This window comes from Equus caballus, chromosome X, assembly GCF_041296265.1.
Source record: "Equus caballus isolate H_3958 breed thoroughbred chromosome X, TB-T2T, whole genome shotgun sequence".
Lineage (NCBI taxonomy): Eukaryota > Metazoa > Chordata > Mammalia > Perissodactyla > Equidae > Equus > Equus caballus.
In genome coordinates, this window is record NC_091715.1 from 145,257,920 (window position 1) to 145,284,312 (window position 26,393).

Genomic DNA, 26,393 nt, shown 5'->3' on the forward strand with positions numbered 1-26,393 from the left:
CCCTCAAGTACCTCTGAGTCAGGCAGCTTAGATAGCCCAAGGGCAGACCCATGGAGAATATTGCAAGTAGAAACCATTAGCCAAAGCAGTTAGCAGGACAAGTGCAAACACTGAACTGGTAAAAGGGATCCCAGGATATCTGGGCAATTACAGATTACAGAATGCAATTACAGCATCTGCTGTGATCTACCTCTTGCACCCCTCAAATCCACTTATTTGTCACATTAGGTTCACTACCTTTCACTACCTTCTGCCACAGCTTCCCCAGGATTCTGGTTGGTCACAATCTCTAGAAAACTTATAAAAGGAGTGTTAGTGGGATGAGCCACAGCCCTCAATACTGCATTTAGTCCTAAGAGATGCCCCAGTAGATCGCTTGCATGCTAAGCATAGTACTCTCTGCTCCCACTTTGTAGCAGCAGCCCCAACTCCTCATGAAGATCAGGGTCAATTACTCCTGCTAGTATGGCAATCCCCATCTGTGAGGTAAGAAAGGAAAGAGTGTTAATGGGTCACAAGATTGAGTAATCAATCTTGATCCTTCTGTTTTCAGTAAGATAGACTCTACCCTCAACCTTGCTTGGTATCTCCCATTTCCTAGACTCTCTATTCTAACCTCTTCAGAGAATAAACCTCCAGACTTCTGCTGGTTTTGCTGTGTGGAGCTGAATGGAAGATTGTAGGATTAAATTACTTCTCAAATGGTATAATTAGACAGTTTCTCAAGTAATCTTCCTTACTTTAGCACTCCACCTTCACCTCCATTTCCAGAATTACTCAAAGCCACCAATTCCTGGTTGTTTTGGAGGATTCTGTAGTGTAAATCCAGTTACATTTTGCTGTCAACTTACAGTCTAGGATTCAGCTTTCTATGGATTTCTAAGTTAGTTACCACTTGCATGTAGTCTTTCTACTTTCCAAAATTTTGTTACCCTGGTCTCCTCTTCCTTAAGGATTTATGGAGCCCCTCCCCTCCTTTTAATTTTATGGTTATTTTATTGGAGTTTCAGAAGAGAGTGAAGGCTAGGTTTTCATTCAATTTACCATTTTTGGTTGGACATCCTCAGGCAACTTCAAAACAATGATACAAGGCTGCTGTGGGAGTACTGGGGAGCAGGGCCACGAAACCAATACAAGCAGGATTCATAGGAGGAAAAAGCTCCCCAGAGGAGATTATGTTTAAGTAATATTTAAGCTGAGAACTAAAAGATGAATAGGAATTCGGTAGGTTGGTGAAGGGTCAGGGAGACACTGTTTGATACAGAAGGAACAGTGTTATAAAAGACTAGAGGCAAGAGGGAGGATGACAAATCAGAGCAGTTGCAAAGTGGGGGATGGAGGAGTGATGAGTGATGAAGGGGATCATGAGGGAACGTGTACATGTTGTGCATAGGAGAAAAGTTGGCATAAAAATAGAGATGTGTGACCATACATACTTTGGCTGGAAAATTCTCGGATTGCATTGAGAAAATGTTTTCTTCACATCTCTGTAGATGTTTCCTCATTAGCTTGTTGAATAGAAGATTGCAATGGAGAGTTATGAAGTTTAGAAAGCACTCTTTGGGTTGCAAGTGATAGAAACCCAACTCAAAATTTAAAAGTTTAGGAACAAAATGGAATCTTGGTTCACAAAACACGGACCACGTCGGAATACTGTGCAAGTGAGAGGGGAGCAGTTTCCCAAAAGAAGGGATGCTAAGTACACAAAGAACAGGTGACAACCACCGATGTCACCCTAATTCTTTCTTCTTTGTAGCTGATCTGTTCTGACAGGATGTTTTGAACATTTTATTCAGGCATTACTTTTTGATTAGATAGCCAGGGAAGAAGGTTAGAAATGGTTACAATCAGTTTATAACCTTAAAATCAAGTCTATATTTAATGTGTCTCTTGTCATCATAAAGCTGGGTTTCTATATAGTCTGTTTATGAAAAAGGATATAAAGCTTTTCTACAACATTGAGAGATATACTTGTTTTAATATGTATCTTCCAAAGATTGTTAACTTGTAATCTTGAGATGATGTTTGAGAAAATGTTTGTGACAGTAAATTATATTTGCTCACTTAAAGTTACAAACTATATTTGTCATAGGAGACTGAACTTGCTCACCAATCTTCTGATAATTAACTTGCTATGATCTCAGTGATCTTATAAATAACTCAACCAGGATTATAAAATAGTATGGAATAACCTGTAGTTAACAATATCGTATTATGCACTTAAAAATTGGTTAAGAGGATAGATCTTATATTAAGTGTACTTACCACAATAAAAATCGAAAGCTCCTGTGGTCAAATAAAACAGGAGAAAATTTCTTTGAGATGAAATAATAATTAAAAAAGTTGAATCTTCAGATCAGTCTCTTAGTGCAAGGCAAGGCAGAATTAAAGAAAGACTAGAACAAAACAAAAATGTTAAATTCCAAGGATAATGTGGAAGAATAAGACTGATAACTACAGGCACCATGTTGTACAGCTTGAGCTTATTCCTCCAGCATAACTAAAATTCTATGCCCATTGAACAGTAACTCCTCGTGTCTCTCTCAGTCTCTTTTATATAAGCTCTTCTCCTGGATCAAGGCTTCATTTCTAATTTTTTAAATTTTATTTCACCTCTCATAAATTATATCACTTTTTACTCTGTGTTCAATTTAATCTGGTTTTCTAACTCACTAATTTCGTTTTCTAAAGTGTCCATCCTGCTACTCAGTACCTCTATTTGGTTTTTTTAATACCATTGTTCACATTTTTATTTCCAGCATAAAAAAACACAACCATCAAGGCATTTGTTTGTATGTGTCAATGTTTTATTTAACCCATTATTGAGAAAATCAGCAGGAAGACAAAAGAGCTGGTCCCGAAAGCACTTGAGAAATAGAGATGTATATAGTCAATGGGAGAGGAATGCCAAAACAAGATTATTAAGTCAAACAGAAGAGTGGTTAACCTCCTACAGGAAATAAAATCATGTCACCTTTGGGATTAACTTCTCTGCCAGGTTATAAAGCATAACAACTTATTGATGTCTGTAAATTAATCTCTAACCTTAACTGAATCTTATAGGACTACAAACCATTTGCACCTTCATCAGTTGTGGATTGTGGTTATACTGTGACAGCTATTTTCTGATCCCCAAAAGGTCAGATCAGAGTCAAGCAGGATTATTAGAAAATGCGTGGGGCCAGCCCGGTGGCGCAGTGGTTAAGTGCGCACGTTCTGCCTCGGTGGCCCGGGGTTCACCAGTTCAGATCCCAGGTGTGGATATGGCACTGCTTGGCAAGCCGTGCTGTGGTAGGCATCCACATATAAAGTAGAGGAATATGTGCATGGCTGTTAGCTCAGGGCCAGTCTTCCTCAGCAAAAAGAGGAGGATTGGTGGCAGATGTTAGCTCAGGGCTAATCTTCCTCAAAAAAAAAAGAAAGAAAGAAAGAAAGAAAGAAAAAGAAAATGCATTAGCATGGGGAAAAAAAGCAACTATTCCCTTGCCTTTTCTGAGATTGTAATAAATTTTTCTCTTATTTCTCTTATACTAGGAACTCCTGTTTTCAGATTGCCCAGGATTGCAAATCTTGGATGCTTTCTCCAACTGCTCTCTGGCTTATCCTTGCCTCTAGCCCCCTTTAACATCCAGGGGATGTTTGTGTAGTCAACGTGAAGGAGCAGGCAGATGTAAGGAGTAGCAAACCCTTCACAACCTTATCTATCAGGCATGGGCCAAGATGGAGGGGTCCTTTTGAGTGGTGGATGCAGCAGACTGGAGGGTTTGCTCTCTGCTTTCACCAGCTCAATGTTCTCCTGACTCCTTCACATTTCAACCGTGTGAGTGGGACTCCAGTTTTCAATCATGGTATAGAATTTCCCGTTACGTTTTTGTTGTGTCGTTTCAGCAGGAAATTAGCTGTGGGTGGGAGTAAAATGAGTGCATTATTAGAATTATAATGTTGTATCTCCTATCCCAGATAGCCATGGATTTTTCTCATTTTTCTGTGGAAATATTAAAAATATGTCCTTTAGAAGCTTACTATGATCATTACCTTTCTTGGTCACCACAAATTTCAAGGGGACATTGTCATTTTATTTCAAGTTTTCCAATACTTCTGTGATCCTAAGCGATTATTTTTTTGTTGATTAGAATTAGGACCAAATGGTTAATTTTCATATCCCTCTGAGATCAAACTGACCTCTTTTAAAGTTATTCCCTCCTTTAAAAATCTGAATGTAAATGTTTGGACACTCCTGTCAGAAAAATGCACATATGTATTCATACATCATGTTGCAGGTAATTTCAGGAGATTTGGGGGCTCTTGAGTCCCATTTATGAGCCTTGGGTTAAGAGCACTAGTTTTTGAGGAAACAATGTGCCCCTAACAATACCCCAAGATGACTAAATAAGATAATTGTATCTATCTGTAGGGAGGCAAAAATAGACTTTAACGTAGTAGTTCTTATCTCTTTTTGACTTCAAGTCTGTGGTGATATGATCCCCAAACACGTTTTGCTCCATGTTTGACCAGGATAATAAATGAGAGTTTTATCTTATTTTTTCTTTTTTTCCTTTTTTTATTTTAGTGAAGAAGATTGTTGCTGAGTTAACATCTGTGCCAATCTTCCTCTATTTTGTATGTGGGATGCTACCACAGCCTGGCTTGATGAGTGGTGTGTAGGTCCATGCCCAGGATCAGAACCCACAAACCCTGGGCTGCCAAAGCAGAGTGCATGAACTTAACCACTATGCTACCGGGCCAGCCCCAAGAGTTCTATTTTAAATGTTGGAAGCCTAATCTGAAATGCTTACATGATGAATATCTTCTGCCAACTTTAAACACATTGTTTTTCCACAGAGGAGGAACTGGTGGCTGTGTGAGAGACCTAATTGTCAGGAGGAGAATGCTTTCCAGGTGGGTTTTCTTATTTCTTCTGGCCTAGTTCCATTGGAAGGAGGGGCAAAGCTGGGAGCAGCTGCAGCAAATGGGCAAGGGTTAAACTAGATGCAACACTCCCAGAAAATGCAGGATTAATGACAATTTCTTTGGGAGGCTTCAGGGCAGTGTTTACTAGGACTGTATAGTTTAAATGCATAGAAAAATGATGGTGCTATGGGCAGTGTTGGGCAGGAAGTAACCCAGAGGCCAGTCAAAGACAGAAGGCAACCCTGAGAGGGATGCTGGACTGAAGTTAGGGAACAGCCTGGTCCCCTCTCAGTACAGCTGCTGTGCCTCGCAGCCCAGAACCTCTAGCCTCAGGGCAATCTGGTGCCCCCAGCTCTGGGGGTGAATTCTAAGGTAGCGAGTCAGTAAAGGTGGATCTAGAGAGTTCACCACAGGTGTGAAGGAGTCTTTATTTCCCTGAAAAACCTGAAAGAGGAAAGATAGCATTTATTAGTTAGAAAAAAATGATAATGTTTATACTCCCATCCCCCACCAGGCTCTTCAGGTCCATTGGCCTCCTACTCTGTCACTCACTTACCTGTAGCTCCTTCCCCAACTTGGCCCTCACCCTTCTTGGCATCCATCACAAAGCACAGACTTTTTTTTCACTTCCTATTCAGTAGTCCATGTTTCCAGGAGTCCAGGATTGAACCCTTGGAGGTGACTAGATGACTCTGTGTCCTATGCATCTGGGCCTAGGAAAGTGGCTGTGACATTTAGAATTAACAGTACTCTCTTGCCTGCTGTAGAGGCCTTTGCTCCAGCTATGCCTTATATCTGGAATGTTCTCATCCACTTGCCAAAATCTGAGTGAGAATGGGTTTTTTGTCCTAGGTTATACACAGCATCTGTGTGTTGGGCCATCTGGATGTGGGAGTCAGGCTTCAGCCAGCTGACTCTCTCGTCAGTGCATTTGCTATTGCAAGAAGAGTTCATACTAAGTGCTCAATAAATGGTACCTACAGTCATGAGTCAGATAAGCTAGTTTCACACGTTGGTAGGAACTTCATAATGATAACAAAAGCCACACAGCAAGGCATGCAATTTAGTGTAGCCTGGCTACTCAGCCGGTAGGGGGTACAGACACGGAGAAAGAAGAGGGAAGAGAGTCTAAGACAAGACATCTTGCCACTCTGGGACTTTGGAGGTAAGCCTACCTGTGAACCAGGTGAAGCTTTGGGAAAATTAAGTCTGAATGTTCAAAAAGTATTGGTTGGGAAGGAGTGACATCAGCATTATGGCAGAGTGAGCTCTCCCCTTGAACTCCCCCTTCTAAAGTATGACCAAAAGGACATTCATGCACCTACAGAGAACATTCACACAACACAAAAGATGTCTGAGAGACCCACACAGCCATACGTCTGAAGGTGGTGGGGCTGGATCCTCTGGAGGAAGTGGGAGCTGGTAAGGGGAACTGCTTTCTTCCCTATGGCAGCCAGCTACCTTGGTACAGTGCAGGGCTCTGAGAGGAAAGGCGGAGGGGTGGCCCTCCACAGGAACACCATTACTCTCCAAGTTCCCTCACAGCCCGAGGGAAAGCCCCACACATACAGGAGACTGAGCTATTGTGGGGATGTCTCCACCAAACTAGCACCCCAGGAGAGCAGTTGGTGAGGGCCCAGAGAGAACGCAGGGATCACATAGAAGAAAGAGAGTGTCCCTCCCCCTGCCCAGCACTCCAGCCCTCTGATTGCCCAGAGCACCAAGTGGAGAGAGAAGCAGCATCTGAGAAAGGCATGCAGGTCTCTGGCATCACTCAGAGCACAGTGGGGAGAGAGAGGTGGGGGCTAGGAAAGCTGTGTAGGTCTCCGGGATCACCCAGAGTGCCACACAGAGAGAGGGGCAGGGGCTGGGAAAGGGGCACAGGTGAAAGAAGGCTCCCCTTCCCCCACCTGGAACTCCAGCCCTCTCATTGCCCAGAGCTCTGCATAGAGAGAGAAGCGGAGGCTGGGGGAAGCACAAGTGAAAGAAAGCACCCCTCCCCTTTCCTGGTGCCCCAGATCTGCTGTTGGTCAGAGCATCACACAGAGAGAAAAGAAGTCAGTGGCTGGAGCTGGGGAGCCCCAGATCATGCTGGGCCCAGAATACACAGTGCCTGATCCTCACCCAGAAGTGGCAGGTGGAAGCTGCAACCAGATAATAACACCATGCGGAGGCAAAAATCCACACCATCAAGCAGTATGAGAAAGTACATTAAATCTCCAGACAAGAAGGAAAGTGACAAGTACCCAGAAACCAACCCTGAATACACAGCAATTCATAACGTAAATGACAAAGAATTCAAAATAGCTATCATAAAAAATCTCAATGAGTTGCAAGAAAACACAGAAAGACAAATTAACAAATTCAGGAGCTTCTTCACAAAAGAGATTGAAACTTTAAAGAAGAACCAATCTGAATTGTTGGAGATGAAAACCATGATGGATGAGATAAAGAAAAATCTGGATTCCCTAAACAACAGAGTTGACAATATGGAGGAGCAAAATAACAATTTAGAAGATAGTTATATAGAAATGCTTCAGATGGAGGAGAAGAGAGAACTAAAACTAAAAAGAAAGGAAGAAACTCTCAGAGAAATATGTGACTCAATTAGGAAATGCAACATAAGGATTATAGGTATTCAAGAGGGGGAAGAGAAGGAGAATGGAGCAGAAAGCAGAAAGAAATAATAGCTGAGAACTTCCAAAACCTGGGGAAAGAGCTGAAAATACAAATGAATGAAGCCAGTATATCTCCTAATTTCATCAATGTAAAAAGGCCTACTGCAAGGCATATAGTAGTAAAGCTGGCAAAAGTCAATGACAAAGAAAAAGTATTAAGGGCAACAAGGCAGAAGAGTATAATCTACAAAGGAACCCATATCAGGCTTTCAGCAGATTTCTCAGCAGAAACCTTACAGGCTAGGAGAGAGTGGAATGACATGTTCAAAATTCTGAAAGATAAAAACTTTCATCCAAGACTACTCTATCCAGCAAAAATAGCCTTCAGATATGACGGGGAAATAAAAACTTTCCCAAATAAACAAAAGCTAAGGGAGTTAATCACGACAAGACACTCCCTACAAGAAATCCTCAAGAAGGCCTTCATAACTGAAAAATAAAATAGGAAAAGGGCTACAAAGCCCTGAGCAAGAAGATGAACAGGAAGGCAATAATCAGAAAATGGCAGCTCTCTATCAGATCAGGTTAGTCAACACTCAACTTTAACATTAAGGATAAAGAGAAGGAAAACAACAAAATAAAAATAATCTCATCATTTTAACGACAAATTCACAACACAAGATGGAATAAGACATGACATAAATACCTTAGAATGGGAAGAGGAAAAGGATGGAATCGGCATAGTCTAAGGAAATAAGAGTCTATCAGAAAATGGACTGTCTCATCTTTGAGATTTTTTTATACATACCTAATGGTAACCACCAAACAAACAATTAGAACAGAGACATATATGTCTCTCATACAAGGAGAAAATGAAGAAAATCACCATAGAAAACTACCTAATCGAATTGGTAGTTCAAAACACATGGGATGAGAAACAAAAGAAATGCAGGAGAACTGGAAAACGAGCAATAAGATGGCAGTAATAAGCCCTCATATATCAATAATCACTCTAAATGAAAATGGACTGAATTCTCCAATCAAAAGACAAAGAGTGGCAGGATGGATTAAAGAACAAGACCCAACAATCTGCTGCCTCCAGGAAACACATCTCAGCTCCACAGACAAATATGGGCTCAGAGTAAAGGAGTGGAAGATAATACTCCAAGCTAATGGCAAACAAAAGAAAGTAGGTATTGCCATACTTACAACAGACAAAGTAGATTTCAAGACAAAACAATTAAGGAGAGACAAAGATGGCAGGCAGTATATAATGATCAAAGGGACACTCCACCAAGAAGACATAACACTTATAAACATACATGCACCCAACACAGGAGCACCAAAGTACATAAAGCAACTATTAACAAATCTAAAAGGAGATATTAATAATAACATAATCATAGTAGGGGACCTCAATACCCCACTTACCTCAATGGATAGATCATCCAGACAAAATATCAACATGGAAATAATGGAATTAAATGAAAAACTAGATCAGATGGATTTAATGGATATACACAGAACTCTCCATCCAAAAACAGCAGAATATACACTCTTCTCAAGTGCACATGGAACATTCTCAAAGATACACCATATATTGGGAAACAAGGCAAACCTCAATAAATCTAAGAAGATTGAAATCATATCTAGTAACTTTTCTGACCATAATGCTATGCAACTAGAAATCAATAACAAGAAAAAAGCTGGGAAAGGAACAAAAATGTGGAGACTAAACAACATGCTACTGAACAACCAATGGATCATCACAGGAATAAAGGGAGAAATAAAAAAATATCTGGAGACAAATGAGAACAAGAACACACCATACCAACTTATATGGGATGCAGCAAAAGCAGTCCTAAGAGGGAAATTTATAGAAATATAGGCCCATGTTAACAAACAAGAAAAATCTCAAATAAGAAATCTTAAACTACACCTAACAGAATTAGAAAAAGAAGAACAAACAAAGCCCAAACTCAGCAGAAGGAGGGAAATAATAAAAATTAGAGCAAAAATAAATGAAATTGAAACAAAAAGACTGTAGAAAGGGTCAATGAAACAAGGAGGTGGTTCTTGGAGAAAAGCAAAATTGACAAACCTTTATCCAGACTCACTAAGAAATAAAGAGAGAAGGCTCAAATAAATAAAATTAAAAATGAAAGAGGAGAAATCACAACAGATACTGCAGAAATACAAAAGATTATAAGAGAATATTATGAAAAACTGTATGCCAACAACCTGGACAATCTTGAAGAAATGGATAAATTCTTTGACTCTTACAACCTCCCAAAACTGAATCAAGAAGAAATAGAGAACCTGAATAGACCAATGACAAGTAAAGAAATTGAAACAGTAATCAAAAACCTCCCCAAAAATAAAAGTCCAGGACCAGGTGGCTTCTTTGGAGAATTCTAACAAACATTCAAAGAATACTTAATACCTATTCTTCTCAAACTATTCCAAAACATTGAGGAAGATGGAAAAATTCCTAAAACTTTCTACATGGTCAACATCACCCTGATCCCAAAGCCAGACAAGGACAACACAGAGAAGGAAAATTACAGCCCAATATCGCTGATGAACCTAGATGCAAAAATCCTCAACAAAATATTGACAAATTGAATACTGTAATACATTAAAAAGATCATACACCATGATCAAGTGGGATTCATATCACGGACACAGGGATGGTTCAACATCTGCAAATCAATCAATGTGATACACCACATTAACAAAATGAGGAACAAAAACCACATGATTATCTCAATAGATGCAGAGAAAGCATTTGACAAGATCCAACATCCACTCATGATAAAAACGCTCAATAAAATGGGTGTAGAGTGAAAGTACCTCAACATAATAAAGGCCATAGATGGAAAACCCACAGCCACCATCATACTCAATGGGGATAAACGGAAAGCCACCCCTCTGAGAACAGGAACAAGACAAGGATGCCCACTCTTACCACTCTTATTCAACATAGTACTAGAGGTTTCAGCCAGAGCAATTAGGCAAGAAAAAGAAATAAAAGGAATCCAAACAGGCAATGAAGAATTGAAACTCTCGCTGTTTGCAGACAACATGATTTTATATATAGAAGACCATAAAGAATCCATCAGAAAACTATTAGAAATAATCAATAACTACAGTAAAGTTGCAAGGTACAAAATCAACTTACAAAAATCAGTTGCATTTCTATACTCCCATAACGAACTAACAGAACAAGAACTCAAGAATACAATCCCATTTACAATCGCAACAAAAAGAATAAAATATCTAGGAATAAATTTAACCGAGAAGGTGAAAGACCTATACAAGGAAAACTATAAGACATTATTGAAAGAAATCTATAATGACATAAAGAAATAGAAAGATATTCCATGCACATGGATTGGAAAAATAAACACAGTTAAAATGTCCATACTCCCTAAAGCTATCCACAGATTCAGTGCAATTCCAATCAGAATCCCAATGATGTTCTTCACAGAAATGGAACAAAGAATCTTAAAATTTATATGGGGCAATAAAAGACCCCGAATAACCAAAGCAATCCTGAGAAACAAGAACAAAGCTGGTGGCATCACAATCCCAGACTTCAAAATGTACTACAAAGCCACAGTAATCAAAACAGCATGGTACTAGTACAAGAAAAGGCACACAGATCAATGGAACAGGATTGAAAGCCCAGAAATAAAACAACATATCTATGGACAACTAATCTTCGACAAAGGAGCCAAGAACATACAATGGAGAAAGGAAAGCCTCTCCAATAAATGGTGTTGGAAAACTGGACAGCCACATGCAAAAGAATGAAAGTTGACCATTATCTCTCTCCATACACAAAAATAGACTCAAAATGGACCAAAGACTTGAAGGTAATTCCCAAAACCATAAAACCTCTGGAAGAAAATATAAGCAGTACACACATTGACATCAGCCTTAAAAGGATCTTTTCAGGGGCTGGCCCCGTGGCCGAGTGGTTAAGTTCGCGCGCTCCGCTGCAGGCGGCCCAGTGTTTCGTTGGTTTGAATCCTGGGCGCGGACATGGCACTGCTCATCAGACCACGCTGAGGCGGCGTCCCACGTGCCACAACTAGAAGAACCCACAACGAAGAATACACAACTATGTACTGGGGGACTTTGGGGAGAAAAAGGAAAAAATAAAATCTTTAAAAAAAAAAAAAAAAGGATCTTTTCAAATACCATGTCTACTTGGACAAGGGAAACAAAAGAAAAAATAAACAAGTGGGAATTCACCAGACTAAAGAGCTTCTGGAAGGCAAAGGAAACCAGGATCAAAACAAAAAAAACAGCCCACCAACTGGGAGAAAATATTTGCAAATCATCTATCCAACAAAGGGTAATCTCCATAATACATAAAGAACTCATACAACTGAACTACAAAAAAACAAACCACCCAATCAAAAAATGGGCAGAGGAGATGAACAGACATTTTTCCAAAGAAGATATACAGATGGTTGATAGGCACATGAAAAGATGCTCAACATCACTAATCATCAGGGAAATGCAAACCAAAACCACACTTAGATATCACCTTACGCACGTTTGAATGGCCACAATCACCAAGACAAAAAATAACAAATGTTGGAGAGGTTGTGGAGAAAAGGGGACCCTCATACACTGCAGGTAGTAATGCAAACTAGTGCAGGCACTATGGAAAACAGTATGGAGATTTCTCAAAAAACTAAAAATAGAAATACCATATGATCCAGCCATCTCACTACTGGGTATTTATCCAAAGAACTTGAAATCAACAATACAAAGAGGCTTATATTCCTTGTAGCATTATTCACAATAGCCAAGACGTGAAAGCAACCCAAGTGCCCATCAACCAAGGATTGGATAAAGAAGATGTGGTGTGTATATATATATATACAATGGAATACTACTCAGGCATTAAAAAAGAGAAAATCATCCCATTTGCAACAACATGGCTGGACCTTCAGGGTATTATGTTAACTGAAATAAGCCAGACAGAGGAAAGACAAACACTGTATGATTTCACTCATTTATGGAAGATAAACTTATAGACAAAGAGAACAGTTTAGTGGTTACCAGGGGGAAGGAGGGGTGGGAGGTGGGCACAAGGGGTGAAGGGGCACACTTATATGGTGTCTGACAAATAATAACGTACAACTGAAATTTCACAATGTTACAAACTATTATTGATCACAATAAATAAATAAATTTTTTTTAAAAAGTGTTGGTTGGTTAAAGCTCTGCTCCAGGCTGAGGCTCATGTACAGTGTGTCTTCTCAGACTGGACATTTTTATCTCATGGAAGAGGGCAGAGGCAAACACAAAATCACATTTAAAACTTCTGTTCGGAAGTGGTGAATTTCATGTCGACTTACATTCCCTTGGTCAAAAGGAGTCCTGTTGCCAAGCCCAAAGTCAATGGAGTTTTCAAGTAAGGAGGGAGTGAAAAATCAAGAATAATACCTTTTACCTCATCTGCCATTTTCTGTTCATTTAGAAATGCCTTATATTTTCTTGTTCTAGCAATAAGAAGCAGTTTTATGTAGGCAGAGATAAAGTTGGACGACTTATGAGGTTTCTTAATCCAGGAGCACCCTCTACTGCTGATAAAGTGCAGTGCAATTTCTTTAACAGATGGGACGGAAAGAGGTTTGTGTCTTGTGCTTTGGAGATTTGTTTTTGGTTTTACAGGAGACTTAATTTCCACCATTTGATTTCTCTTTTTGTTCATCACCAAGCCTCCAAAAAATGTATCCCTCTTCATCAGAACCAATGCCTTTCCATATCTGCCACCTCTAGTCCCACGTCTCAATCCCTTTCCTTTCGGTTCTCCAGAAGCCAACGCTATGATCCAGCAGTTCTCAAATATCAGTATTTCATCACTGAAGGCGAGACTGCCTCTTTCCAGAAGTGATTTGATCTGTGTTCTATCACCACTAGGTCTCACACTGACCCTTCCTCTTTTTTGCACAGTCTCTCCTGGACTCTCTCCAGAGTGAGCTCTGGAGCTAGGGCAGCTAGCTTTGCATGTTTATTTCCTACTTACTTGTAAACTGAAACTTCTAGTATTCTATGGAGAGATTTAGGCAGCTGCTATTATCTGATGAGAATGTGCAACTCAGTACTTGGAATTTTTAAATTCTATTTTAAACTATTTTTCCAACTATTTGTTTCTGGCATATAGAAATACAATTAAATTTTGTATTGATTTTGTTTTCAGTAAACTTGCAAAATTATTTTATCAATTCTAACAATTTAGATAGACACTTAGATAGGTTCTGTTGGATTTTCTATGTATGCCATCATATCTTCCACATATTATGAGAGTTTGTTTCATCTTTTCCAGTTCTTACACGTTTTATTTCTTTTTCTTATCTTGCTGCACCACTTAGGACATCCAATACGGTTTCTAACAAAAGTGGATGTGGCAGATTAAAGATGGTTATGAATTTTTGACATTCCTCCAATGGAGATGTAGGTATACTTTGCTTTATTTTACATCAGGGCTGGCCACTGATTCTTTGCACTGATAGAGTATGGCAGAAGTGATGCTGTGCCAGTTCTGCCTGGCCTTTTCAAGAGGACTGACAGCGTCCACTTTGGTTTCTTGGAATCTAGCTCTTAAGTAAGAGGAGTGACTATCCTAAGACCATCATGTTGTGAGAAGCCCACAACATGTGGAAAGGCCCTGAAAAGACACCATGTGTATAGAAAGGTCAAGGGTAAAACCAAGGTGCCAGACCAAGAAAACCAAGGGTACCAGACATGTGAGCAAAGAAGCCATCTAGGAAGTAGATCTGTCCATCCATCCCCACTGACATTATATGGATCACAGACAAACCAGCCAGCCAGCTCAACCTAAATTCCTGATCCTCAAAATTGTAACTAAGTTTTGGGGTGGTTTGTTATGCAGCAATAGATAACTGGTACGGTGGACCTCCTTTTCTTATTCCCAGTCTCAACAGGGAAAGCTTTCTGTGTTTCACCTAAAATACAATATTTGCTCTAAGATTTCTGTGAATACCCTTTATCAGATTAAATAATTTCCCTTCTAGTCTTAGTTTGCTATTTTTTTCGTTAAGAATAGATGCTGAATTTTATGAAATTTTTTTTTCTGCATTTATTGGTCATATAATCTTTTAGCCTATTAACATGGTGGATTAAGTTCATTTTCTAACATTAAGCTTACCTCATATTCCTAGGATAAATCCAACTTGGATATATATTGCTAATATTTTGTTTTGGATCTATGTTCATGAATAAAATTGGCCTATTATTTTCCTTTCTAACGAAATTGTTCTTGTTGGGTTTTGTTATCATAAAGAGTTGGGTAATGTACAGTCTTTTTCCATTTTCTGGAAGAATCTTTGTAATATTGGTATTACTTCTACCTTGAAAATTTGCAGAGTATTTAGTGTAGCCATCTGGATCTGGAGTTTTCTTTGTAGGAAGATTTTTTAATACCAATTCAATTTCTCGAAGGTTATGGGAGTTTTAAGGTTTTCTGTGCTTTCTTGAGTAAGTTATATTTACTAGGAATTAATCTATTTTACCTAATTTTCCAAATTTACTGGCGTAAGGTTAATAAATATCCTCTTATGTTTTCTGTTGGCTGAGTGGTAAAATGTTACTGAGTGGTAAAATCACTCATGTATGTTGGAAAATTTTTTAGTTTTTGCTTTAACAAATGAAAGAAATTTTCACTAGATTTTCTTTTGGAGAGAGGTTTCAAATTTTTTCTTTCAGCATCATGTAGATACCATTAATTATCTTCTGGTTTTAATTATTGTTTAGAAATCAGCTGTCAGTTCATCACTCTTATTATGGTAATGTATGTGTCTTATGGCTTCTTTTTATTGTGGTAAAATGTAAATTTACCACCTGAACCATTTTAAAGTGTAAAATTCAGTGGTATTTAGTACATTTACCGCTATCTGGTTCCAGAATATTTCCATCACTCCAAAAGGAAATCCAGTACCCGTGAAGAAGCAACTCCCCATTCACACTTCCCTCCAATCTCTGGTAATCACTAATCTATTTTCTGTGTCTATATATTTGCCTATTGTGAACATTTCATATAAATGTAATCATACAATATGTTGCCTTTTGTGTCTGGCTTCTTTCACTTAGCGTGTTTTCAAGGTTTACTCATGCTGTAGCAAATATATTAGTACTTCTGTTCTTTTTGTGGCTGAATAATATTCCATTGTGTGGATAGACCACATTTTGTTTATCCGTCAGTCAATGGACATTTGGGTCATTTTCACCTGTTGGCTATTATGAATAGAGCTGCTATGAGCACTTGCTTAAAGTTTTTATTAATTGACTTTTTTCAATTCTTTTGGGTATATACCCAGTAGAGAAATTGCTGGGTCATACGATAATTTTATGTTTACCTTATTGAGGAACCACTAAAATGTTTTCTACAGTGGCTGCCCCATTTCACATTCCCATTAGCAATGTGGGTTCTAATTTTTCCACATTCTTGCTAACACTTTTTCTGTATTTTTAAGAAATTATAGCCATCCTCGTGGGTGTGAAGCGATATCTTATTGTCGTTTTGATTTGAATTTTCCTAATGCCTAGTGATGTTGATGTTCATGTGCTTGTTGGTCATTTGTATATCTTCATTGGAGAAATGCCTGTTGAAGTCCTTTGCCTATTTTTAAATTTGGTTGTCTTTTTGTTGTTGAGTTTAAGAGTTCTTTTCATATCCTGGATACTAGACCCTTTATCAATTGGCAAATATTTTCTCCCATACTGTGGGTTGTCTTTTCAATTTCTTGATAGTGTCCTTTGATGTACAAAAGATTTTAATTTTGAAGAAGTTCACTATATCTATTTATCTTTTGTTGCTTGTGATTGTGGTGTCACATCTAAGAAACCATTGTCAAATCCAAGGTCATAAAGATTTACTTCTATAATTTTGCTAAGAGTTTTATAGTTTTGGCTCCTATTTTTAGGTATATGATCCATTTTGGATTAATTTTTGTATGTGGTGTGTGGTGACTTCATTCTTTGCATGTGGATATGCAGTTTTCCCAGTACCATTTGTTGAAGAGACTATTCTTTTCCCATTGAATAGTCTTGGCACCCTTATTGAAAATCAATTTACCATAGTTGTATAGGCTTATTTCTGGACCTTGATTCTATTCCATCGATCTGTCCATCTTTATGTCAATACCACACTGTTTTTATTGCTGTAGCTTTGTAGTAAGTTTTGAAATTGAGAAGTGTGTATCCTCCAACTTTGTTCTTTTTCAAGATTGTTTTGGCTATTTGGAGTCCCTTGCAATTTCAGATGAATTTTAAGATCAGCTTGTCCATTTCTGCAAAAATGGCCATTGGGATTTTGATAGGGATTGCATTGAATCTGTAGATGGCTTTGGGTAGCATTGCCATCTTAACAATATTAAGTCTTCCAATCCATGAACCCAGATATCTTTCCATTTATTTAGATCTTCTTTAATTTTTTTCAGCACTGCTTTGCAGTTTTCAGTGTTTGAGCCTTGCATCTCCTTGATTAAATTTATTCCAAAATATTTTATTCTTTTTGATGCTATTATAAATAAAATGGTTTTGTTAATTTCCTTTTCAGATTTTTCATTGCTAGTATATAGAAATACAACTGATTTTTGTGTGCTGATTATGTATCCTGCAACTTTGCTGAGTTCATTTATTAGCTCTAATAGGGGTTTTTGGTGGATTCTTTAGGATTTTCTACACATAAAATCATATCATTGGTGAAGAGAGATAATTTTGCTTCTTCCTTTCCAATTTGGATGACTTTCATTTCTTTTTCTCACCTAATTTCTCTGGCTAGCACTTCCAGTACAATGTTGAATAAAAGTGGCAAAAGTGAGCATCCTTGTTTGTTTGCACCTTCTCCACTATTCCTTTCCTTTCACACTGGGATTTTAATTAGATATGTTAGGCTTTCTCTGTATCTTCTATATCTCTACATTTCTTTTTCATATGTTTCATCTTCTGTGCTCCATTCTGGGTAATTTCTTCAGATATATTTTTCGATTTACTAAATTCTTTTTGGCTGTGTCTAATATGCTAAGTCTTTCTTTGATTGTTAATTATATTTTTCATTTCTAAAAGTACTGGGTTTTTTTCCAAAACTGCCTAATAATTTTGGATAATTTGTCATTTATTTTTATGTGTCCATAATTCATTACTTTAACTATTTTATGCATAATTATTTTATGATATGTATCTGATAATGTTGATATCTGATGTTCTTCAGATTCTAAATCTGTATTGTTTTTGCTCACTTGTAGTGACATTGGCTTGCTGTCTTGCATGTTTGCTGATCTATGTTTATGACCTTATCATTTTAATATGTGGGAATCCTGGAGATCTAAACTGGGAGTGCTTTCTTCTAGAGTGGATTTGAGAAAGGAGGTGCTACTTATCCTCAACAACTTTAGCTCCTTTCTGGGGTTCATTACTTAGAGCAGAAGTCTCATATTCAGCTCTTCTGGCATTTTGCTCAGACCTTAGTCTCCCAATAACAAACTAATATCAGCATTTTCCTTTAGGAAAGGTGCTGCATTTTACATTTTCTCATTTTTCGCCTCTCTTTGCTCTGATTTAAGCTGATTATTTTTTTTTTAAAGATTTTATTTTTTTCCTTTTTCTCCCCAAAGCCCCCCGGTACATAGTTGTGTATTCTTCGTTGTGGGTTCTTCTAGTTGTGGCATGTGGGACGCTGCCTCAGCGTGGTCTGATGAGCAGTGCCATGTCCACGCCCAGGATTCGAACTAACGAAACACTGGGCCGCCTGCAGCGGAGCGCGCGAATTTAACCACTAGGCCACGGGGCCAGCCCCTAAGCTGATTATTTTTAAGTAAAAGCTCATGGGATTTTTTTGTTGCTGTTCGTGAGGAGGCTGAGATTCTCCTTTCTTCACTGAGTGTAGCAATACATTAAGAAATACGTACTGTAAGTAATATAGCTTTTTTTACTGTGGTAATATATACACAACATATAATTTACCATTTTAACCATTTTTTTCTTCTTCTTCTTCTTCTCCCCAAAGCCCCCCAGTATATGGTTGTATATTCCAGTTGTAAGTGCCTCTGGTTGTGCTATGTGGGACACCGCCTCAGCATGGCCTGACCAGCAGTGCCATGTCTGCACCTGGGATCTGAACCAGCGAAACCGCAGGGGGGCGAAGTGGAGCGTGGGAACTTAACCACTCGGCCACGGGGCCGGCCCCATTTTAACCATTTTTAAGTGTAAAATTCAGTGGCAGTAAATACATTCACAATGTTGTGCAACCATCACCACTCTCTAGACCCAAAACATTTTCATCATCCCCAACAAAAACTCTTTAACCTCTATTCTACTTTCAGTCTCTATGAATTTTCTTATTCTAGATACCTCATTATAATTATTAATATTATGTGTCAACTTGACTGGGCCATAGGGTGCCAAGATATTTGGTCAAACATTATTCTGGGTGTGTCTGTGAGGGTGTTTCTGGATGAGATTAACATTTGAATAAGTAGACAGAGGAAAGCAGATAGCCCTCGCTAATGTGAATGGGCCTCATCCAATCAGTTGAAGCCCAATAGAACAAAAAAGCTGACCCTCACCTGAGTAAGAGAGAATTCTTTCTGCTCGACTGCATTTGAACTGGGACATTACCTTTTTCCAGCCTTTGGGCTCAAACTGAAATATCAGCTCTTCCTGGGTCTTGAGCCGGTTGACCTTCAGCCTGGAACTTATGCTATCAGCTCTCCTGGTTCTCAGGCCTTTGGACTCTGACTGGAACTATACCATTGGTTCTCTGGGGTCTCCAGCTTGCCAACTCACCCTGCCAATCTTGGGATTTGTCAGCCTCCATAATCATGTGAGCCAACTCCTTATAATACATCTCTTTATACACACACATGCACACATCCTATTGGTTCTGTTTCTCTAGAGAACCCTGACTAACATACTCATATAAGTGGAATCATACAATACTTGTCCTTTTATGTCTAGCCCATTTCATTTAGCATAATGTTTTCAAGGTTCATCCACATTGTAGCATGTTTCAGAGACATACCCTTTTAGAAATGGGAATGTCCTCTAGAATAGTATGTATTATCTATACTCTTGTCCATTAAACTGCCAGAAGCAGAAGTCTTTAATCCTGCCTTGAGGGATCAGGGAATTCTTGGAGGAGATGATGTTTATCTGAGGCTTAAAAGAATGAGACAGGTGAAAGGGGCAGTGGGAAGGACCTAGAAAAAATGTTCTAGGTAGAAGAAACAGTATGTATAAAAGCCTAGTGTAAGAAAGAACATGCTCTTTTTAGCGACCTGAGAGTTTCTTAGTACGGGTGGAGCTTAGAGAGCAAAGGACTGAGTGGCAAGAGATTGTACTAGAGAGTTTGGTAAGGACCACATCATGGTTAATTCTTGGCAAAAAAGTAGATAAAAGAGACCATAGAGAAGAACTATCCATTCTCCCATCACTCATGGGATAGCAAGACTTTTATGTCACTTCCTCTAATTAATTTGTTGACTTCTCCAGCAAATTAACATCAGGAAGGAAGACTGTTTGGGTCACTAAAGTTAAAGTCAATGAGGCTTGGAATCCAAGTTACTGATGAGGATACAGACATCATCCAGCATTTGGCAAATAACTCTCATTCTTCACCCCTCTGATTCTTGCCATCATCCTGGATGACATCAACATCTGTGAGGATAAATAACTTTTGGCTCTACTCTGCCATTTCCTGAGATTATACATCCTTGCTTGGAGTCACTGTGTTCTCCCAGAACACCTTGTATAGTGTCCTATTACTATAGGTATTCAGTAAAGTTATCCTGAAAGTTTGGTCATATAGCTCAACTTTGTTATGTTTCTAAATGTCAAGCTCTAGGAGAGGTTATGTGCCTTTCCTATGAGACCAGCATACCTTTACTTTGCCATTCTGAAGAAACAGAGTCCAGTTATGGCCATCTTGACTGCTGGAGATGAGGAACTCCTTCACATACATGCTGGTAAGGAGAGATTTCACGCCCTGGGTGGTTATTCCTGTGACTTTCATTGTCTTCTGGAAGTCCACTTGCAGCCACTCTTTTGGATTATTCACCTGAGGAAGTTAGTTAGACTAGTATCCTGCTGGTCACTATGTGCTCCCAGAAATCCCTAAATCCCTTTTTCTTAACCATAGCACAGCACTTATCACTCTGCATTTTAATGATCTGTTTGTCAGTCTCCATTATTAGACTCTAAGCAACTTGAGGGCTGAAACTTTTCATGGTTCATCTCTGTATCCTCAGGGTCAGGCATTTAATAGGTGCCCAGTAAATGTTTGCTGAATAATATAAGAGCCATAGGCAGATTGACTAGAGTATTAAAAGTTTGGCAATGTGTCATATAACCTGTTTGGTTTAAAATAAGGCCCTGAAGGAAGCAGAAACCATTAACTTCGTTCATCCCCAAAAGCTATTCAGTGATTGACAATCACTAACTGAGTGGTTCTGGAAAAAAACTCTGCCCAGTGAACTGTATATGACTGTGATTCTTTCCTTTGAGGCACTGAGAAACCTGCAAAGAGGGCTAATTGTTGATATTTCTCTGTAAAACTGGACTTCAGCTACTACAGTTCTTTGATGGATATTAGCCCAGTACTGCACATAGAGATTCTGTTTCCAGGAGGTTCAATTAGGGATCATTTCTCCTAATGAATGCTGTGTGAAATCACACAGTACATCCACTAAATATCTGTGGGTTTTTCTGCCCATAGTCAACCTTCCTTGATACTCTTTTGGGAACAACCAGATAACAGAAATACCTCTGAATAAACAGTCAAGGGCTTTCTCTATTTTTTCATAACTACTACTCCCTCCTCTACATCAGTTAAATGGCAAATTTGTTGCCTCTTACCCGGGGCCTCCAGGCATTAGTCCTGCCCTGGAGGTGAAGTCGGGCTTGTGAAGGAGACCAGGTGGCAAACATATTGTTTAAGTAGGATGAGGCAGTTATCTGTGCATCTGCTATTGCTTTATTCTCCATTCCCAGTGGCATGCTGCAACCTCAGAGAAATGAAAGGAGAACGTAATCACAAGGACGAGATACAGCCTAGGTTCCACTGGCCTGCCTCCACTGACACTTGAGGGCTACTGTTATCATGACATCATTTCCCAGAAATTAACTTTTGCACAGATTCTGTTATTGTTAACATGACCCCTACTTTCTGCTCAGCTCTGTTTGACTTTGATTTGCCTTGTTAATAGTAGTATAGGAGGTGGCTGCCCCTGGGGAATCCCATGGTTAGAATACCAAGTCCTGAGTTTGCCCAGGACTGTGCTGGTTTTAGCATTGATAGTTCTGTGTCTTGAGGGGAAATCCCTTCAGTCTTAGGAAAACTAGGATGGTTAGTTATCCTACCCATGGTTGGGAGAGGGAGGGATATGGGATGGCTTGGCACTTACTGTTTAAATCACAGCCCATCAACTCCATGCGAAGAGTGCTGCGGATACTGTAATGCGTTGGGTGCAAACGGATGTACCGAGCAATAATTGGAGGGTTAAAAATATTGTGTTTTATCCCAGATGAATCCACATTGCCAAAGAAGACCTGTAGAGAGGGATTAGCACAGACACACGGAAAGTGAAGACAGAGTAAAAAGCAATTCCTCCCAATCATATCTTCCTTCTAATTTTGCTTTGTGCATTTCTCAACAGTATCCAACACTGAAATAAAATCATTCTAACCAGACAGATGTTACGATGGAATACATGAAGGAGAAAAACACCAGGAAGAAGAATGAAACAAGGGAGATTAGGTCTGGGCAAGTGAAGTAGTCTTCTACTTTGGAGTCCTGTAAAAGGCTCATCAAAGTTGAGGAAGCCATTTAGGGCTTTGCTAATCCAGTGTGGGCCACAAACCAGCAGCATTAGCATCCCCTGGGAGCAATTAGAAATGCAGTATCTTGGGCCCTATTCCAGATCTACTGAATCAGAATGTGAAGTTTGAGAAGCACTAGATTAGGGCAGAGTCAGCTGTGAAAGCACTGGGAGTAGGAAGCTGACCACACTGGTCTTAAAATGATCTTCCAAGAATGTGGGCTTTGTGTGCTTGCATGTGTGAGTGCACATGTGGACTGTGAAACACTAACTAATGATTCCCTGTGTATGAATTCATGAGATACATGTTAATATCCAACATGTGGGGTTTTGGACCTTGACATGTCTAGGTTCTAGAGAAAAGTATATGACATATTTAAGGGAAAGGGAACACAGTTTGAGAAATATGGTACTAATGCCAATTCAAAAGGCCTAGATTTAAGTCCTGGCATATAGCATAAGGAAAGTTGATAATCATCTCTCATAAGACACCTGGGATTCTGCATCTGCTTGAATACACTAAAATAGGAATCAATGTAAGCCTGTTATATAATCGCATATCAGAGTTATAGTCTTATGGGGAATTTTTAAAAAATCGTTCTGACATGTAACAATTTTTTTCTTCCTATGGGATAAAAAATATTAATGCATTTATAGCATTGTCCCAGAAATCACAGCATTATTTTTGGTAAATATATTTGCTTCATTTTTTACTCAATCCTTGTGTCTTGATTAGAAACCATCTTAAGGAGACAATGTATTAATTCAACAAATAGCTAATGACTACACGAATCCTAGATTTCATGTCTTATGTGCCAGGAACTGTGCTAGGTGGCTTCACTGGTGAATTCTACCGACTGTTTAAAGAAGAATTAACGTCAATCCTTCCCAAACTGTTCCAAAAGATAGAAAAGGATGGAATACTTGCTAACTCATACTATGAGGCCAGAATTACCTGATACCAAAGCCAGACATATATACCACAAGAAAAAAAACTACAGACCAATATCCTTTATGAATATAGATGCAAAAATCCTCAAAAGAATTTTAGCAAACTGAATCCCACAGCCTATTATAAATACTACATTCCACATCCAAGTAAGAATTATCCCAGGAATGCAAGGATGGTTCAACATAAGAAAATTGATTAATCAACACCACATTAATAAAATGAAGGGGAAAACCTACAGGGTCATCTCAGTTGATGCATAAAAAAAACTCAACAAAATCCAACAACATTTCATGATTTAAAAAACACTCAGTAAACTAGGAATAGAAGGGAAATTCCTCAACATAATAAAGGGAATTTATGAAATACCCATAGCTAACATCATATTCAATAGTGGAAGACAGAAAGCATTTCCCCTAAGATCAGGAATAAGACAAGAATGCTTGCTTTCACTGCTTCTATTCAAGACTATAACTCAAGTCCTAGCCAGAGCCATGAGGCAAGAAAAGAAATAAAAGGCATCCAAATTGGAAAGAAAGAAGTAAAACTGTCTCTATTCTCACATGAAATGATCTCATATATAGAAAAACCCTAAAGAATCCACAAATCACTATTAGAGTTAATAAATAAATTCAACAAAGTTGCAGGATACAAGATCAATACACAAAAATAAGTTGCATTTCTATATGTTAGCAATGAATACTCCAAAATAAAATTGACAACAAGTCTTTAAAATAGCATAAAAAATACATAGGAATAAATTTAGCCAAGGAGGTGCAAGACTTCTTCGCTGAACACTACAAAGTATTGCTGAAAGAAATTAAAATTGACCTAAAAAAATGGAAAGATATCAGTGTTCATGGATTGGAAGGACTTAATATTGTCAATTTGGCAATACTGCGCAAAGTTATCTACAGATTCAGTGCAATCCCTATCAAAATCCCAATGATCTGTTTTGCAGAAATGTAAAAGCCAATCCTAAATTCATATGAAATTTCAAGGGACCTTGAATGGTGAAAATAATCTTGAAAAAGAAGAAAAAAGTTGGAGGACTCACACTTCCCTATGTCAAAACTTAGCACAAAGCTACAGTTACCAAAACTATGTGGTACTAGCATAAGGATACACACATGGATGAATGGAATAAAATTAAGAGTTGGGAAATCAACCCATAAATCTCTTCACGGGTACATACCCAAAAGCATTGAGAAGAGGTGTTCCCACAGATCCCCGTAGGGGAATGTTCACTGCAGCGCTATTCCCAAGAGCCAGAAGGTGGCCGTCACCCAAACGTCCATGCACTGGTGAACGGGTGGATACTCAGCGTGCGGTCTCTCCATACCAGGGAATCTCGCTGAGCCGCGAAGAGGAATGCAGCGCTGATTCGTGCTGCCACGGGGACGAACCACAGCGAAAACGTGATGCTAAGTGAAAGCAGCCAGGCACCAAAGGCCACCGCTTTATGGTACGACTCCATCTGGAGGAAGTCTCCAGAAGAGGCCGACCTCTGTGGACAGGAAGCAAGAGTGGTTGCCTGGGTGCTGGCCGGTGGCGGGCTGGGGTGGGTTTGCGGGGCGGTGGAGGAGTCGGGGTTAGGGGTCTGGTGGGGCCGGCGGGTGGGGAGCGACGGCCGGACGGGCACAGGGGTTTCTTTTTGGGGTGGCGCCAACGTTTTGGAAGCGGGTAGTTGCGACGGTCGCCCGGCCCCGCGGGTGTCCACTTGGTGGCAGTGGGTCGTCCCCACGTCTGTTGTTCTTCTCCGTCCAGGCTCCCAGCCAGGGGCAAGGGAACGCTCCCTCGAAGAGAGGGTCCAGGGCGCAGCGCGAGCAGGCTCGTGCCGGCGCCCTTTCTTGGCGGGCCCAGGCCCGCCACTTCCGGCGGCCAATGGGAGAGCGGTGACCTCACTGGATCTACCTGTCACGGCGCGTGCGCCCAGACCAACTGGGGGCCGGCCCGACGTCGCTAGGATACCGAGGAGGGGCCTGAGTACCGGCCGTCTTGAGAGCTTGGGGCGCCGCCGAGCCTTCGCACCTCGCCTCGCCGAACCTCACCGCACCTGGTCCCGCCGGTGGCACCTCTCCTCACCGCACCGCACCGCGCCGAGCCGAGCCGAGCCGAGCCGAGCCGAGCCGAGCCGAGCCGGAGGCTCCGCATCCCACCGCGCCGCCCAAGAGCTAGGCCCGTCGGAGGAGAACGCGCAGCCCACGCCCAGCATGCCGGGGAATCGCAGCCGTCGTCGTCGAGGGTCCTCCCACGGCCAGGGCCGGCCCCGCTCCCGCACCGCCCGAGCGCAGCTGTTGTTTTCCGTGAGCTGGGTGGAGCACCTCCTGCGGGAGGGCCACTACGCCCGGCGCCTGAGCCCCTCCGCCCCGGTCTTCCTGGCGGCCGTCATCCAGTACCTGACGGCCAAGGTCCTGGAGCTGGCGGGCAACGAGGCCTGCAAGAGCGGCAGGAGGCGCATCACCCCGGAGCTCGTGGACATGGCGGTCCACAACAACGCGCTGCTCAGCGGCTTCTTTGGCGCCACGACCATCTCCCAGGTGGCCCCGGGCCGGGAGTAGCTGCCCAGCGCGACCCGGGTCCCCGGGCCGACCGACCGTCGGGCCCCAGGCCCGCTCACAGCCCCGGGGCGGCCCCAGCCTGTCTGGGGCCTCGGGCACAGTCATGGGAAATCTCTAAGAATAAAGTGTTTCAGGAAACCCGCGTGCGTGCTTCGGTCACTTTGCGCGGGAGGTGCTGGTGCCGGGACGTGTCTCCTTGGAGGGAGGGGGAGCGGCGGGGGGTGGGCTCGGGGTGGCAGGGAGGAGTCGGGGATGACAGAGAGGAGCGGTGGACAGCGTGGGGTCGCGGGGGGCCTTGGGTGGGAAGGCTGGCTGGGGTGGGGTCGGGGGTGAGGCTGGGTGCGCAAGACTCCGCCACGGGCTCCGAACAAGTCAGAGCCCGGCCACGTCCCCGGAAGGACGGTGTTCGTTGGGAAGGATGGTGTTCGCTGGGGTGGAGCTCAAGTCCGGGACTGCGGCGTCGTGGCCCGGTGAACGTGCAGTGGCGACCGGGGGT

At 40.8% G+C, this 26,393-nt stretch overlaps 2 protein-coding genes across 14 annotated transcripts in view; one reads left to right on the top strand and one right to left on the bottom strand.

The window, feature by feature from the left end:
• Positions 1–2,785: 2,785 nt before the first annotated feature.
• The window catches only part of F8 (coagulation factor VIII), a 145,543-nt gene continuing 121,935 nt past the window's right edge, over positions 2,786–26,393 (bottom strand). For 9 of the 13 annotated variants that reach the window (XM_001498904.5, XM_014729308.3, XM_014729309.3 and 6 more), the window contains 4 exons: positions 21,974–22,118; positions 21,426–21,574; positions 20,452–20,628; positions 2,786–5,355 (listed from right to left, as the gene is read on the bottom strand). In XM_001498904.5, coding sequence (XP_001498954.2) covers positions 5,200–5,355; positions 20,452–20,628; positions 21,426–21,574; positions 21,974–22,118 — 627 coding nt within the window. In that variant the 3' untranslated portion in view covers positions 2,786–5,199. The remainder of the gene's footprint in view (positions 5,356–20,451; positions 20,629–21,425; positions 21,575–21,973; positions 22,119–26,393) is intronic. The other 4 variants (XR_011434836.1, XR_011434834.1, XR_011434835.1 and 1 more) reach the window with 1 other exon arrangement.
• On the top strand, positions 25,012–26,035 carry H2AB1 (H2A.B histone 1). The gene has a single exon (XM_023634333.2). It carries the CDS (start codon positions 25,550–25,552, stop codon positions 25,895–25,897), a length of 348 nt encoding a protein of 115 aa, XP_023490101.1. The 5' UTR covers positions 25,012–25,549; the 3' UTR covers positions 25,898–26,035.